The sequence below is a fragment of the Ailuropoda melanoleuca genome, chromosome 9 (genome assembly GCF_002007445.2).
Source record: "Ailuropoda melanoleuca isolate Jingjing chromosome 9, ASM200744v2, whole genome shotgun sequence".
Classification (NCBI taxonomy): Eukaryota; Metazoa; Chordata; class Mammalia; order Carnivora; family Ursidae; genus Ailuropoda; species Ailuropoda melanoleuca.
The window spans coordinates 29,862,575-29,874,592 of NC_048226.1; the positions used below are offsets into that span (position 1 = coordinate 29,862,575).

General features: G+C 45.5%; 1 protein-coding gene and 1 long non-coding RNA gene across 7 annotated transcripts in view; one reads left to right on the plus strand and one right to left on the minus strand.

Annotated features, from left to right (window-relative positions):
* Positions 1–12,018, minus strand: part of ARID3B (AT-rich interaction domain 3B) — a 66,429-nt gene that overhangs the window by 49,307 nt on the left and 5,104 nt on the right. For 2 of the 4 annotated variants that reach the window (XM_034668057.1, XM_034668055.1), the window contains exons 1-2: positions 3,863–4,012; positions 477–1,107 (exon numbers count right to left, since the gene is read on the minus strand). In XM_034668057.1, the coding sequence (XP_034523948.1) occupies positions 477–1,031 (555 nt within the window). In that variant the 5' untranslated portion in view covers positions 1,032–1,107; positions 3,863–4,012. Of the gene's footprint in view, positions 1–476; positions 1,108–3,862; positions 4,013–12,018 lie in introns of those variants that run through there. The other 2 variants (XM_019803512.2, XM_011229601.3) reach the window with 1 other exon arrangement.
* Positions 4,181–12,018, plus strand: part of LOC105239226 — a 40,508-nt gene continuing 32,670 nt past the window's right edge. For 2 of the 3 annotated variants that reach the window (XR_004627779.1, XR_004627778.1), the window contains exons 1-3: positions 4,181–4,317; positions 8,673–8,741; positions 9,098–9,270. This is a non-coding gene — a long non-coding RNA (uncharacterized LOC105239226). Of the gene's footprint in view, positions 4,318–8,672; positions 8,742–9,097; positions 10,655–12,018 lie in introns of those variants that run through there. The other variant, XR_858023.3, reaches the window with a different exon arrangement.

The window sequence follows — 12,018 nt, forward strand, 5'->3', positions numbered from 1 at the left end:
TGTAAGGGTGAATGAAATCATGTCTGCAATGCTCTTTGTTGGAAAACAACGCAAGTGCCTCTTGTCAGCTATACTTAACTGCAAAACAACAAAACTGTCCTTAAAGAGCATGATCCTGGTTTAGCCTGGTGGTAAGGAAGGGTCTTAGGCAAGAATGTTCTTTTAACTAAAGAACTGTAATTAGAGTAACACATTGCATTTTTAGATATCCCTCCTAACACTGTTGTACTGACATTCTTCCACATCCCACTTGAAACAATCTATATTAGGAGTAACTTGTATATTTCATTGCTGTAATCAAGAAAACAAGTAAGTATAGGGAAAAAAAAAATTCAAAGTCTATTCACCGCTAGGCTGTTGGGTCACAGAGGTGGGGTGAGAAGGCATGGACCGGCAGAGATCCTGGCCCTGGGATGACTCCTCTTGGCCAGCCTTTAGGAAGAACAAATGACCCCCACCGCACAACGAAGACTGACCTGCTTGAGCTGCTCATCCAGATTCCAGCTCGGCTGCCCAGCTGTGGAGACTGAAGGTGGGGCCTTGGAGGCATCTTTGGTATGGTCTTCTTTAGCTTGCTGTCCACGCGGTGGGAGCCCCGGTGCTGCAAGCAGACCAGATCCGGGCGCTGCTCTGGGGTCCCGGCGAACCACTTTCTGCACATGAAAATACTTGGACGCAGCCTGGGCCTCTTTCTCGGCCACCTCTGCAACTTCATCATCCCCATCCTCATCTTCCAGACCTCCTTCCTCCTCCTCGGGCTCGGAGTTCACGTTGCTCCGTTCAAAAACTCGGGCCACTGCTGCGGCTGGTGGCCCTCTGGCCAAAGGACCCAGGGCGGGGCTGCCAGATGGCCTCCCAGGGGTGGCAGAAAGGAGAGTCTGCTGTGTGATCAGCTTCTGGGCGTACAAGAACGGGGCTTCTCTCATCTGTTGCCCCTGCTTCTCTCTGGCATCCATCTGCAGCGGAGCCAGGTGCGGGGCCTGCTGTGGGGGGGGCTGCCGCGGCTGCTTCTGTTGCGCCAGTGGCTCCATCACTGCCTCAAGCTTCACCCGCTGATTGGCATGGCTCTGAACCTGGTACAGCCCAGCCGGCACACTGGGTCTAAACCTTAAGCGAGAAACAAGGGGAAAAAAATGGTAAAACAGGTATTAAAAGACTTTCTTTTTTCTAGTAAAGGGTGTGAGTTCTGAACACTAAACATATGCTCCAAAGCCTGGGTTCTAAGAGGAGTGGTGGTGGGAGTTGGGGGGAATGGGGGCAGGGAGGGGGGAGTGGTAGGGACCGGTGTGAGGAAAAAAGGGATTTATGAGAGGAAATGCGGGATGAATCTCAGCAGTGGCGGAGGACTGTGGGTTTAAAAAGAAGTAACTCCTGGGGCGCCTGGGTGGCACAGCGGTTAGGCGTCTGCCTTCGGCTCAGGGCGTGATCCTGGCGTTATGGGATCGAGCCCCACATCAGGCTCTTCCGCTATGAGCCTGCTTCTTCCTCTCCCACTCCCCCTGCTTGTTGTTCCCTCTCTCGCTGGCTGTCTCTATCTCTGTCGAATAACAAAAAAAAAACAAAAAACAAAAAACAACTTTAAAAAGAAGTAACTCCTGACAGTATCTAGCCTGCAAACCTCTGTGTTCTGATCTTTCTCTCCTGACGTTATCAAACATTAGCCTGTTTATTACTGAAAAGGCAACTGGATTTGCACTGTACAAAGGTTGTGAGTATGAAAACCACAATAATGAAGGAAAGAAGGCCCTGCCTACAAAAAAGAGAACATGGCTTATGTTCCCAGGCCCACCAGAGAAAGAACGTGCCATCCTAGCTAGACACAGAGCTATCAGGCAGACAGAATGATTTCTCTCATACAAAAGCAGAACATAGCAAACTGCTCTTCAGTTTAAACTTTTCAAATTTCCCAGATCGAATAGCCAGCCTGCTTTTCAAGTGGGCTGAGCCACGCGAACTGTACATTACAGCCTCAAAAAGAATCCAATTTCAACAACATGAAAGAAAGAAACACGCAAGGAGGAAAGAGTTTCAAATTGCAATGGTCACTCTAAAAACAAACGGGGGAATTCCTCTGGAGATTTTAAAGTTAATTAAACTGAAACAGATATCAGTATTGTCTAAACAACAAGTTAATGCTTCTTTTTCATAAACAGCCAAGTAAATGTCTTCACATCCCCTTTCCTTCTGATTCACTTCTACTATGATATTCAATGACAAACGCAAACAGAAAAGGCTTTCAGGCCAAAAGTATTCTGGGGGCAGGTTTATCAGCATTCTTACCAATCAGTCTCCAAACACATCCCCCTTTCACACCCTCTTCTCCACTCTAGCTCCCCCATTCCCTTTCTTCTCTCTAGATCTCCACCCCCAACAAACCTCACTTGAGTTATGTTTCCTCAGCAAGTCTCCATAAGTGAGTGGATTACCATGCACGGGCAAATTTTAGGTGAACAGGCCGTGCAACATGGCGTACGATGTTGTCATCACATGAAAGAAGCTTCATTGCACAGGTTGAGACTTGATATTTGCATTGTTTCACTGTTTTAGAACTGAGTATAAAGATAAAAAATACTACATGACTTCACCGTCTTCAAAATTCATGGGGAAGAAATCACATCCCTAGCAATAAAAACTGCTTGGATTTACTAATCTTTTAATGGGTAGGGGGAAAAGGTGCAATTTTTAAAGCTAGGCAAAAAAGTAAAGATAAAAAGTCTCATTGTCTGTTTATCTGAGCACTTCTTTTGCCTTTTGTAATCTGTGAAAGATTCAAATCCCGATTTGCCTCTTACTGCCTTGACTTCCTCTCTTCTTGGCACTTGAGAAAGTGTGAGTTATGCTTGTAGCACTGCTTTCATTCTGCTTTAGCCCTTTTTATAGCGTAACAAAACATGAAAAGATTTACACCCACATTAAATCCAGCTGGCAAAAGTATTCATTTAGGATAAAAACAATGGGCGTCAAAAAAAATTAAACAAAAGAATAAAGCAAATAATTCGGCGGTCATTTTAATTTTCCTTATAATCATTACAGTCAATCAATCACAGGAGGAATCATTTTTCAACTGAGTCCCGCCAGTCTTTGAACAACTGCTTCTTGTCCTGTGGCACCATCTTCTCAGAGCGCTGTCCCCAGCAGAGGGGGAGGTGTCTCATTGCCTCTTTAGTAAGATTGAGATGACTCAGTTCCACAACTCAATACACACACCCTCCCCCAAAGAGCCCATCTACCCCGTCCCTAAGCAGAAAGATCCAAACAACAATGCCACCTGCCTATATTTAGAAAACTTGCGTCTCAGAAATCTAAGCCACTTCATCCCTTCACACGGCCCCCTCCCCCATTTCCCCTAAAGTTCCCGGACCACCATGCCCGGCGCAACGGACTGCTTGTAGCTTTGAACCCAGCCTCCCGTACCGTTCCCGCTACCTTCGCTGCCGGATCCCTCTGGCCCCGGTCCCCCTGAAGCCCCATACCTCCTTCCCTGGTTACGCCAGCCCCCCCCTTCTTTATACCCCCCAGTCCAGCCCTATCACTTTTACCTCTACCAAGCCCTCCCAGCCAATCCGCTGGCTCTTCTTCGATCGCCCCAACCCCACCTATCCTCGCCCTCTCAGTTCCCGGGGGCCCTTACTCTTCCCATCTCTTTATCTCAGATCACCCTAAGGGTTGCAGGGCGTTTCGGGTCTCCTCCCAGCGCTCTCACTTTTCCTCCGCGGCCCCCGTGCTCCGCCCGCCCGCGCCTTCACGTCTCCCCCCCCACACACCTGCCTCCCCTCGCACCCCGTTNCCCCGTCGGCCCCTCCCCCTGCCACACAGCCCCCGCTCCCGCGCGACTGAAGGAGCCGGGCCCCACGCGGTTTACCTGTGCGGGCGCTTCGGGTCCGTCGGCGGGGGTGGTAGCGGCCGCTCAGGCCCCGGCGCAGCGGCTGAGCCTCGCACTCCTCCGCAGCCGGGGGCCACAGCCGGGGCGGGGCCCGCACCGGAAGCCGCGCCGCGGGGCCGGGACCGCGAGCCCGGGGCGGGGCGGGCGGGGCCACACTGGACGGGGCGGGGACTAAGGCCGGAAGCGGCCAAAAAGGGACCGAGGGGCGGGGTTAAGCGGAAGTGACTTCCAGGGACAGCGCCGCCCGACCGAGTCGTTGGCGGAAGCGGAGTGACGTTAGCGGAAGTTTCCGCCAATGGGAAAGCGCGGACTCCGCGGCATTCCGATGTGAGGACTTCCGCGCGGAGTTGAAAAAAGCCGGTCTGCGTTCACTCTTCCCTGCCTGTTTTCCAGTTGCGGAGGTTGGTGTGGCGCGGCGTCAAGTTGGGAGGAAGGTAAATAAAGGACGAGGGGTGTCCAGGTTTTTTCTGCTTCGGTCCCCTCCCCAACTCACTGCTATCAAATCGATCTTCCTCTGAGATTCCCAATTCCAGATCAGTTATCCCTGAACTTCTGCGACTGAGACCTGGCTGTCCCTCGAGGATGCTTCATCCCCTGGAGAATTCTCACTTCCCAGGTTCAGAAGGTCGGGGGACCATGTACCGAATACGGTCACCTCTTGTAAAAACCCTTGCTTCTCCGACGCTTACTCTTAAGACTGCCACCTGTTTAACCGCCTCTTAGAGATCATCTGTGTATTGGTGCATCCAGCTCCTTGTCTTCCTTTATTCTCCTCTATCTTCCGTCTTGATAATTTCAGTCAAACTGCCTGGTTACAGTCCAGGCCTCATCTCTAGCGACCCTTATTACATCAGCCTGCCAATCCTAATAAAAAACCTGGAACTTTTCACAAGAAACGTTATCCCGTCACAAATCAGTAATTGGAACATCCTTCTGTCCAATTACAGCCTGATGTCCTTTCAGCTTGACCGCTCAAGAAGTTCTTCATAACTTTTTTCACTTTATCAGTACCTCTGATCCTTTGAAAGCCCCCATTAGTCCACATTCTTCACTTCCCCTCTTATGCATCATAGATACAACAGTATACCATTACAATCCTACTCTTTCTCACTCCTAAGCTTGCTCGCCACTCTCTTTTCCCCACCTAAGTCTTCCACCCTAGATGGACGAACATGCATCTCCATGCCTGTATTCAGCCTGGTGAACAGACTGGCATCACTAAATTATTAATCCAAGCCTTCCTTAAATGGGCTCTGAACAATACCTGGAAATTTCATTATAATATTTTTCTAGTTAACTTGCTTTCCGATATCTCTGCAAATCTGTAACCCTACATTTGCCATGCACCTTCCCCTGATTATATTACTGTATAAGTAACAGGAAATGCAGAATGCCCTATACCCCCAAAGTACAGAAACACTAAATAAAAGGATTACATGCACCCCTATGTTTATTGCAGCATTATTTACAATAGCCAGATTATTATAAAAATAGCCTGAGTGCCCGTCAGTAGACAAATAGATAAAGAAGATGTGGTATACACACAATAGAATATCATTTAGCCATAAAAAAGAACGAAAGCTTGCCATTTGCAACAATGTGGATGGAACTAGAGAGCATAATGCTAAGTGAAGTAAGTCAGGCAAAGAAAGACAAATACCGTATGATTTCACTCATATGTGGAACTTAAGAAAAAAAAATAAACGAGTAAAGGGAGGGGAAAAGAGAAAATCCAAGAAACAGACTCTTAACTATAGAGAACAAACTGACGGTTATGAGAGGGGAGGCGGGTGGGGGGTGGGTAATACAGATGATGGGGATTAAAGAGTGCACTTGAACACCGGGTGATGTATGGAATTACTGAATCACTGTATTGTACACCTGAAACTAATGTAGCACTGTATGATAACCATACCATTAAAATAAAATGAAATGAAATAAATGTAGAATGCCCTAAAATCTAGAAATCGACATGTGTACCCGTTCTGTTTTTTCCTTCTGTAACTTATTAAATAAAAAGTATTCATTGAACTCGCACTATATGCCAGGCAAGTCACCCGTTTAGGTGCTTGTTAAGCAGTGAACAAAAAAAGTCCTCATCCTGAAAGATTTTTCTAGTGTTGAGAGAAAAACGAATATATATGTGCTATGATGAAGAACAAAGCAGAGTAAGGGTTAGACAGTGGTGTCAGGTAGCTGCTCTTTTAGGTGTTAGAGAGGGACTGATAAGCAGAAACTGGAATTGACATGATGGGCTCAACCATGTGGATGTCTAGGGAAGGAGTGTTCCAGAGGAGACAGCAGATTCAAATGCTCTGAGGCAGGAGCATGCTTGGCTTGCTAACAGAATAGCAAGGAGACCCCTCAGCTGATACAGAGTGAGTGAGGGGGATGGTGGCAGGAAAAGAGATCAGAGAGGTAGTCAGGGGCTCAATCCTGTGGGTCTTTTAGGCCATGGTGACAACTTTGGATTGTTAACACTGAAACCCCTGGAGAGTTTTGAGCAACGGAATGGCCTGATGAGATTTAAATCTCTGAAAGTCTCATTTTAGCTGTTGTGTAGAGAACAGACTGAAGGTGGAGGGGTAAGAGTAGAAGCACTTGCCCTGGCAAAGGATGATGGTGGCCTGAACTAGATGACAGCAGTGCAGGTAGTAAGAAATGGTCAAATTCCAGGTCTATTCTGAAAGTAAGGCCACCAGGATTTACTGATGGATTGGATGTGTAGTTTGAAGAAGAAAGTCAAGAGTCAAGGATGAAGTCAAGGTTTTTGGCGTGAGTAACTGGTAGAATAGTGAAACCATTCACTGACCTGGGGAATGCTATCAGAAGCCAGCCCCAATGGGATACTATTCAACAATATAAAAGGATGAAATATTTATACACCCAACATCTTGGCATTATAACAACATAGCAATAAAAACATTATGCTGAATGAAAAAAGCTAGTCTCAAAGTGACACTCTTGAAAAGATGAACACTGTAGTGATGGAGAATAAGTTAGTGGTTGCCAGGAGTTAGGGGTGGAGGAGTGATAATAAAGGGATAGCATACAGGAGGGTTTGGGGAGATAGGACTCTTCTATATCCTAATTGTGGTGGTTACATGAATCATGCATGTGTTGAAATCCATAGAACTGTACAACAAAAATACAATCAATTTTGTGTGATTTTCTTTTTTTTTTGTAAGTCAAATATTTCATGTGTGCTTGAGTTTCCCTTCCCAATTCCCAGGGCTCTCCCTCTAACCTCTTGCAATATTGGATCCTTCCGTCAGTATTCTATCAAGCTCTACTTTCAACCATCTTTTGCTTTTAAAAAAAAAAAAATCCAAAAAACAAAAGAAAAATCTTTCCTTTGACCCTATATTCTATGACTAAAGGCTTATCTCACTATTCCCCTTCCTGGAAAAGTTTCTAGAATTACTATCCTCACTGCAGCCCAAATGATCTTATCTCTCCTTAAAACGCTCTATGGTTTCCCATTGCTCTTGGGATCAAGACTGAAATTCCTTTATGTGGCCTACAGAGCCCTAGCCTCTGCCTACCTCTTTGGTTTTATCTCTTTCCCTCAGGTGCAGTAGTGGACCCAAGATGGCAGCCTTACTAGATGACCTCAGTAGTTAAAATAGAAAAGTCTCCCCCCACCACCATGGAAATGTGTCTTAACCCTGAGATAATCACCCATTCTGGTTATAAGGAATATCATTCAATCTTTCTATTTTGGCTTCCAAGGTATAGTAGATTGAATAGAATAGCTTTGGTATTTTCCAGCCTCTCCCCTCACGAAGTGTAGTCTCTCCTCTCTCTGAATCTAGGCTTGGCCCTGTGACTTGCTTTGTTCTACGGGACATTAGCAAATCTGATACAAGGAGATTCTTTAAAAAGTGTTTACAAATTATGGCTTGCTCTCTCTTGCTGCTGGGAACTCTTCCACCACCTTGTGAAAAACTCATGGCTGACCTGATGGGTGAGGAGAGACACGAGGTCAACACCTCATCTGACATCTAACCAATTGCCAAACAACTCCTTAGACCAACTAGCCTGCCAACCACCAGGCATGTGAGCCAGGCCATTGTAGACTATCTAAGTCCAGCTCTGCTGGCCCAGACCAAAAGAAATCCCCAGTGAACCCACAGACCGGTGAAGAATAATGTGTTTTAAAGTTAAAGCAAAAAATTTTGAGGTGGTTTGTTTTGCAATAAAAGATAAAGGATACCCAGGGCATTTCTTTGCATCTGTTAGGCTGGATTTAGTCGGATGCATGTCTTGGAGCTGCTTAGTACCTAAAGAAGAGAGCCACCATACATCCCCTTCACATGGTTAGTCTATGTTACCTTATGTGCTCCCATCTGATCTCTCACTGTTTTGCTTTTTTACAGCAGGGGTAATCTTACATGTCATGTCTGTTGTATTTGAACTTGTTCGGTAAAACTAATATCATTTGCATGGTTTTCACTGATTTTATTGCTCTTTTTTTAAAACTAAAGGTTGAATTGTATAAGTATTGGGTATCATTTGTATGTTTTGTTATAAATTTAATCTTACATGTACAGGGCATATAAGCTAAGAACAGGGAAATGGTCATATTATAGAATAATAATGTAATTAGTCATAACTAGTAAAGGGAAAGATGGCTTCCATTTGTGTTCATGATAGCCAATATTAATTATTAATGTAATTGGGTCTGTCTTAATAAGATTTGGCATTTTAGCACAAATGGGTGTCAGTTTGGGGACTCAAGAAACATAAAATGTTTTCCCATTGAAATTACCAGTGATTACATTTTCAGCTTGCATTGGCTCCACAAGAGGTTTCGTGATTGACTACCCTAGTAAGGCAGAAGAGGACTGTCCTGCAGGTACGCTACCTTTAATCCCATGGAAAATTAAAATGTAACCAGATGATTAAGGTTTCTTCTTGTCCTGAGATCAGGGTGTAGCCTCAGGAGCCCCTGTGAGTGTGTGTAAAGCCTCTGCTGAGTAAATGTTATGAACATGTGTAGAGAAAGAGTGTGGCCATCCAATATGGTAGGAAAGGTGGTGGATCAAGTCCACAGATTCCTGAAGGGACCTCATCACGGAGGTGGAGGCACCAGTAATGTTGTCCACAGCCTGATCGGGCTTTCACCGTGCAGTGTGTTTTCCCAGGGAGCGGGGAGGGTATGCCCATCAGGCTGACTCTTTCTTTTACTGAACTGTTCCTATTTTGAATCAGACAGTTGTTATTTGGTGCCTGATGACTTGAGTCACCTGATGTGTGAGCTTCCACAAGCCAGTCAACCCTGGAAAACTGCCAGCACCCGATTACTGAGACCCAAAGCTGAACTCTGAGAATGCCTTCAAAGTAACGAGGACTCCTGGCAGTGGGCAGCCAGCGTTCTTCTGCAGGTAGCTGCTCTCTTGCCATATTCCCTTTCGACCTGCTCTCACTGCAAAGGTCCTTTCCAAATCTATGGCTCTGGGATTGGCCAACATTCTGATGAACTGCCTTGACTATATTGTTCTTCCCCTCACTGAGGAATAGAACAAGTCAGACCTCTAAAGCAATTAAAAAGGGACTCACCAATCCCAAAGTGACTCACCTTTGAAAACATTGGATTGTCTCACTCTCCTTGATACTTAATTGAAAGCATCTTTGCAAGCTCCATACAGATTTCTGCGGTGGCCCTAGCACTCAGCAGTCCCGCAGACTGGCAGAGCAAAAGGCAGCAGGAGGCAGTTCAAGCCATCTGTCCCAGAACGAGACATCTGGTCTGTGCCTCTGGTTGGGACTTTTTGGAAGCCATCTGGCTCCCCACCCAACAGAGCTGTGATTAGCTAGATGCTGTCAAGTGCTGGTGAGCCTAAGAGGAGAGGATGCCTGAGCTGAAGTTGGCCTGGCAGTGAGCTTGGTTGGCTGGGAAAATCATGGAGCCAGCCAATTGCTATAAAGTATCCACAGACATCTACACATGCCTGGGCTTTACATCCATCAAATTTTTTTTTTTTTTAAATTTCCAAGCACCAACGCTGAGTGTTGAGTTATCAGGAACAGTAATATGCATTTTCTATTGTTACGGTTGGCCAGGATTCTTGTCCTCTCTGAATTAAAAAAAAAAAAAAAAAGTCAATTTCAGGAGAAAAGTGTAGAGAATTCATGGCGGTGAGAATTTATGGCGGTAAGTATTTTGGAAACATGGGCTCAGAGGATACAAGGTATCCTAGAGAAACTTCGGTGAAAAAGAAACTTCCCAAATACGGGGTGGAGAAAAGGAGTTTCTCAAATACAAGGTGGGAAGCACTTGCTTTTGTGAGGCTAGAGGTGTTTGGGTCCCTGCTCATCATGTCTTTATTGCCCCCACAAAGGACACGACACAGCCATGTTCCCATTGCCAGCTTATTGCTATTTTATCCCTCATTCTTAGCTAAAGAAAACTGAGTACAGTATAATGGGAGTTCCTGGTATTTTATTAAGGTGAAATATATGCAACGCCAGAGAGGTTGGAAGGGTTGTCTCTATCCCAGGCCTTCATTTACTACTTCAGAGCAAAAGCACGTGTTTAGTGCTTCGATTCAAACCAATGTTAACATAGGATTTTCACCTGCTGCAACTTCAGGGAATAACAGATAACCTCATTTGGGAATCTGATTCAGAAACTTCATCTTTAAAAACGGAGCTGTGGGGGTGCCTAGGTGGCTCAGTCGGTTAAGCGTCTGCCTTCTGCTCAGGTCATGATCCCAGGGTCCTGGCATTGAGCCCAGCATCAGGCTCCTTGCTCAGTGGGGAGCCTGCTTCTCCCTCTCCCTCTGCCTGCTGTTCCCCCTGCTCATGCTCTCTCTCTCTCTCCCTCTCTCTCCCTCCCTGTCAAATAAATAAAATATTTTATTTTTTTAAAAAATATTTTATTTATTTGAGAGAGAGCACAAGTAGGGGGAGGGGCAGAGGGACACCCAGGTGTCCCTAAATAAAATATTTTAAAAGAGAAAAAAAAAACCAAAACTGAGCTGGGGGCGTGCCTGGGTGGCTCAATTGGTTAAGCACCTGACTCTTTTTTTTTTTTTTTAAAGATTTATTCATTTATTTATTTTGACAGAGATAGAGACAGCCAGCGAGAGAGGGAACACAAGCAGGGGGAGTGGGAGAGGAAGAAGCAGGCTCATAGCAGAGGAGCCTGATGTGGGGCGATCCCATAACGCCGGGATCACGCCCTGAGCCGAAGGCAGACGCTTAACCGCTGTGCCACTCAGGCGCCCCCAGCACCTGACTCTTAATCTCAGCTCAGGGCTTGATGTCAGAGTTGAAGCCCCACATTAAAAAACAAACAAACAAACAAAACCCCAACTGAGCTGGGGATTCAGGCTCTCCAACTGAAGTGAAAGTTTGATTTTATAATGCTTATAACTGCACTGAGATTATGCTGGAAGCAAATAGAGTGGTTCTGAAGCTAACTGATCTAATAATAATATCCTCCTGACCAGTTCCCTTCCATGCTACCCCCAACCCCACAAAGGCAAAATACTGAGCTTAACTCTGTGGTCATCAAGCAACCAGTCATTTCCTAATATGGACAGTTCAGCCCTCCGAGTTTCACTTCTGGAATTCAAGTGCAGGAGAATGGCATTTACATTTGCATGCGTTTTCTACAATTTTTCTCACTCCCCAAAGCAACGAAGCCTCTGTTTCGTTTGCTTTAACATCAACGTTACCATAGACAATGACTGGATTTCCTGGACCTGTAATACAGGATCAGCCCTGACCCAAAACAGTCAAACCCTAATAGTCTGATAGAAAAGTCATATGAATAGTCACAAGTATGGAGGGCTTTGTCCTTATTAAAAATGAATAGTTACTCCTAAAATGCGTATAGCCATTAAAAACAATAACGTCCGTAATTTCTACTGACATGGGAAGATGCCAGTGGTAGAATTTAAAAAGAAAGTACCAAGTTACAGAAAGAGTAAAATAAAATTTCAAAAAAGAAAAAAAAACTTGAATGATTTAATCTTTTGCAAAACAATTCCCATCTTAAGAATAAAAATACCTGGGGTGCCTGGGTGGCTCAGTCGTTAAGCATCTGCCTTCCGCTCAGGTCATGATCCCAGCATTCTGGGAGCGAGCCTCATTGGGCTTCCTGCTCAGCGGGAAGCCTGCTTCTC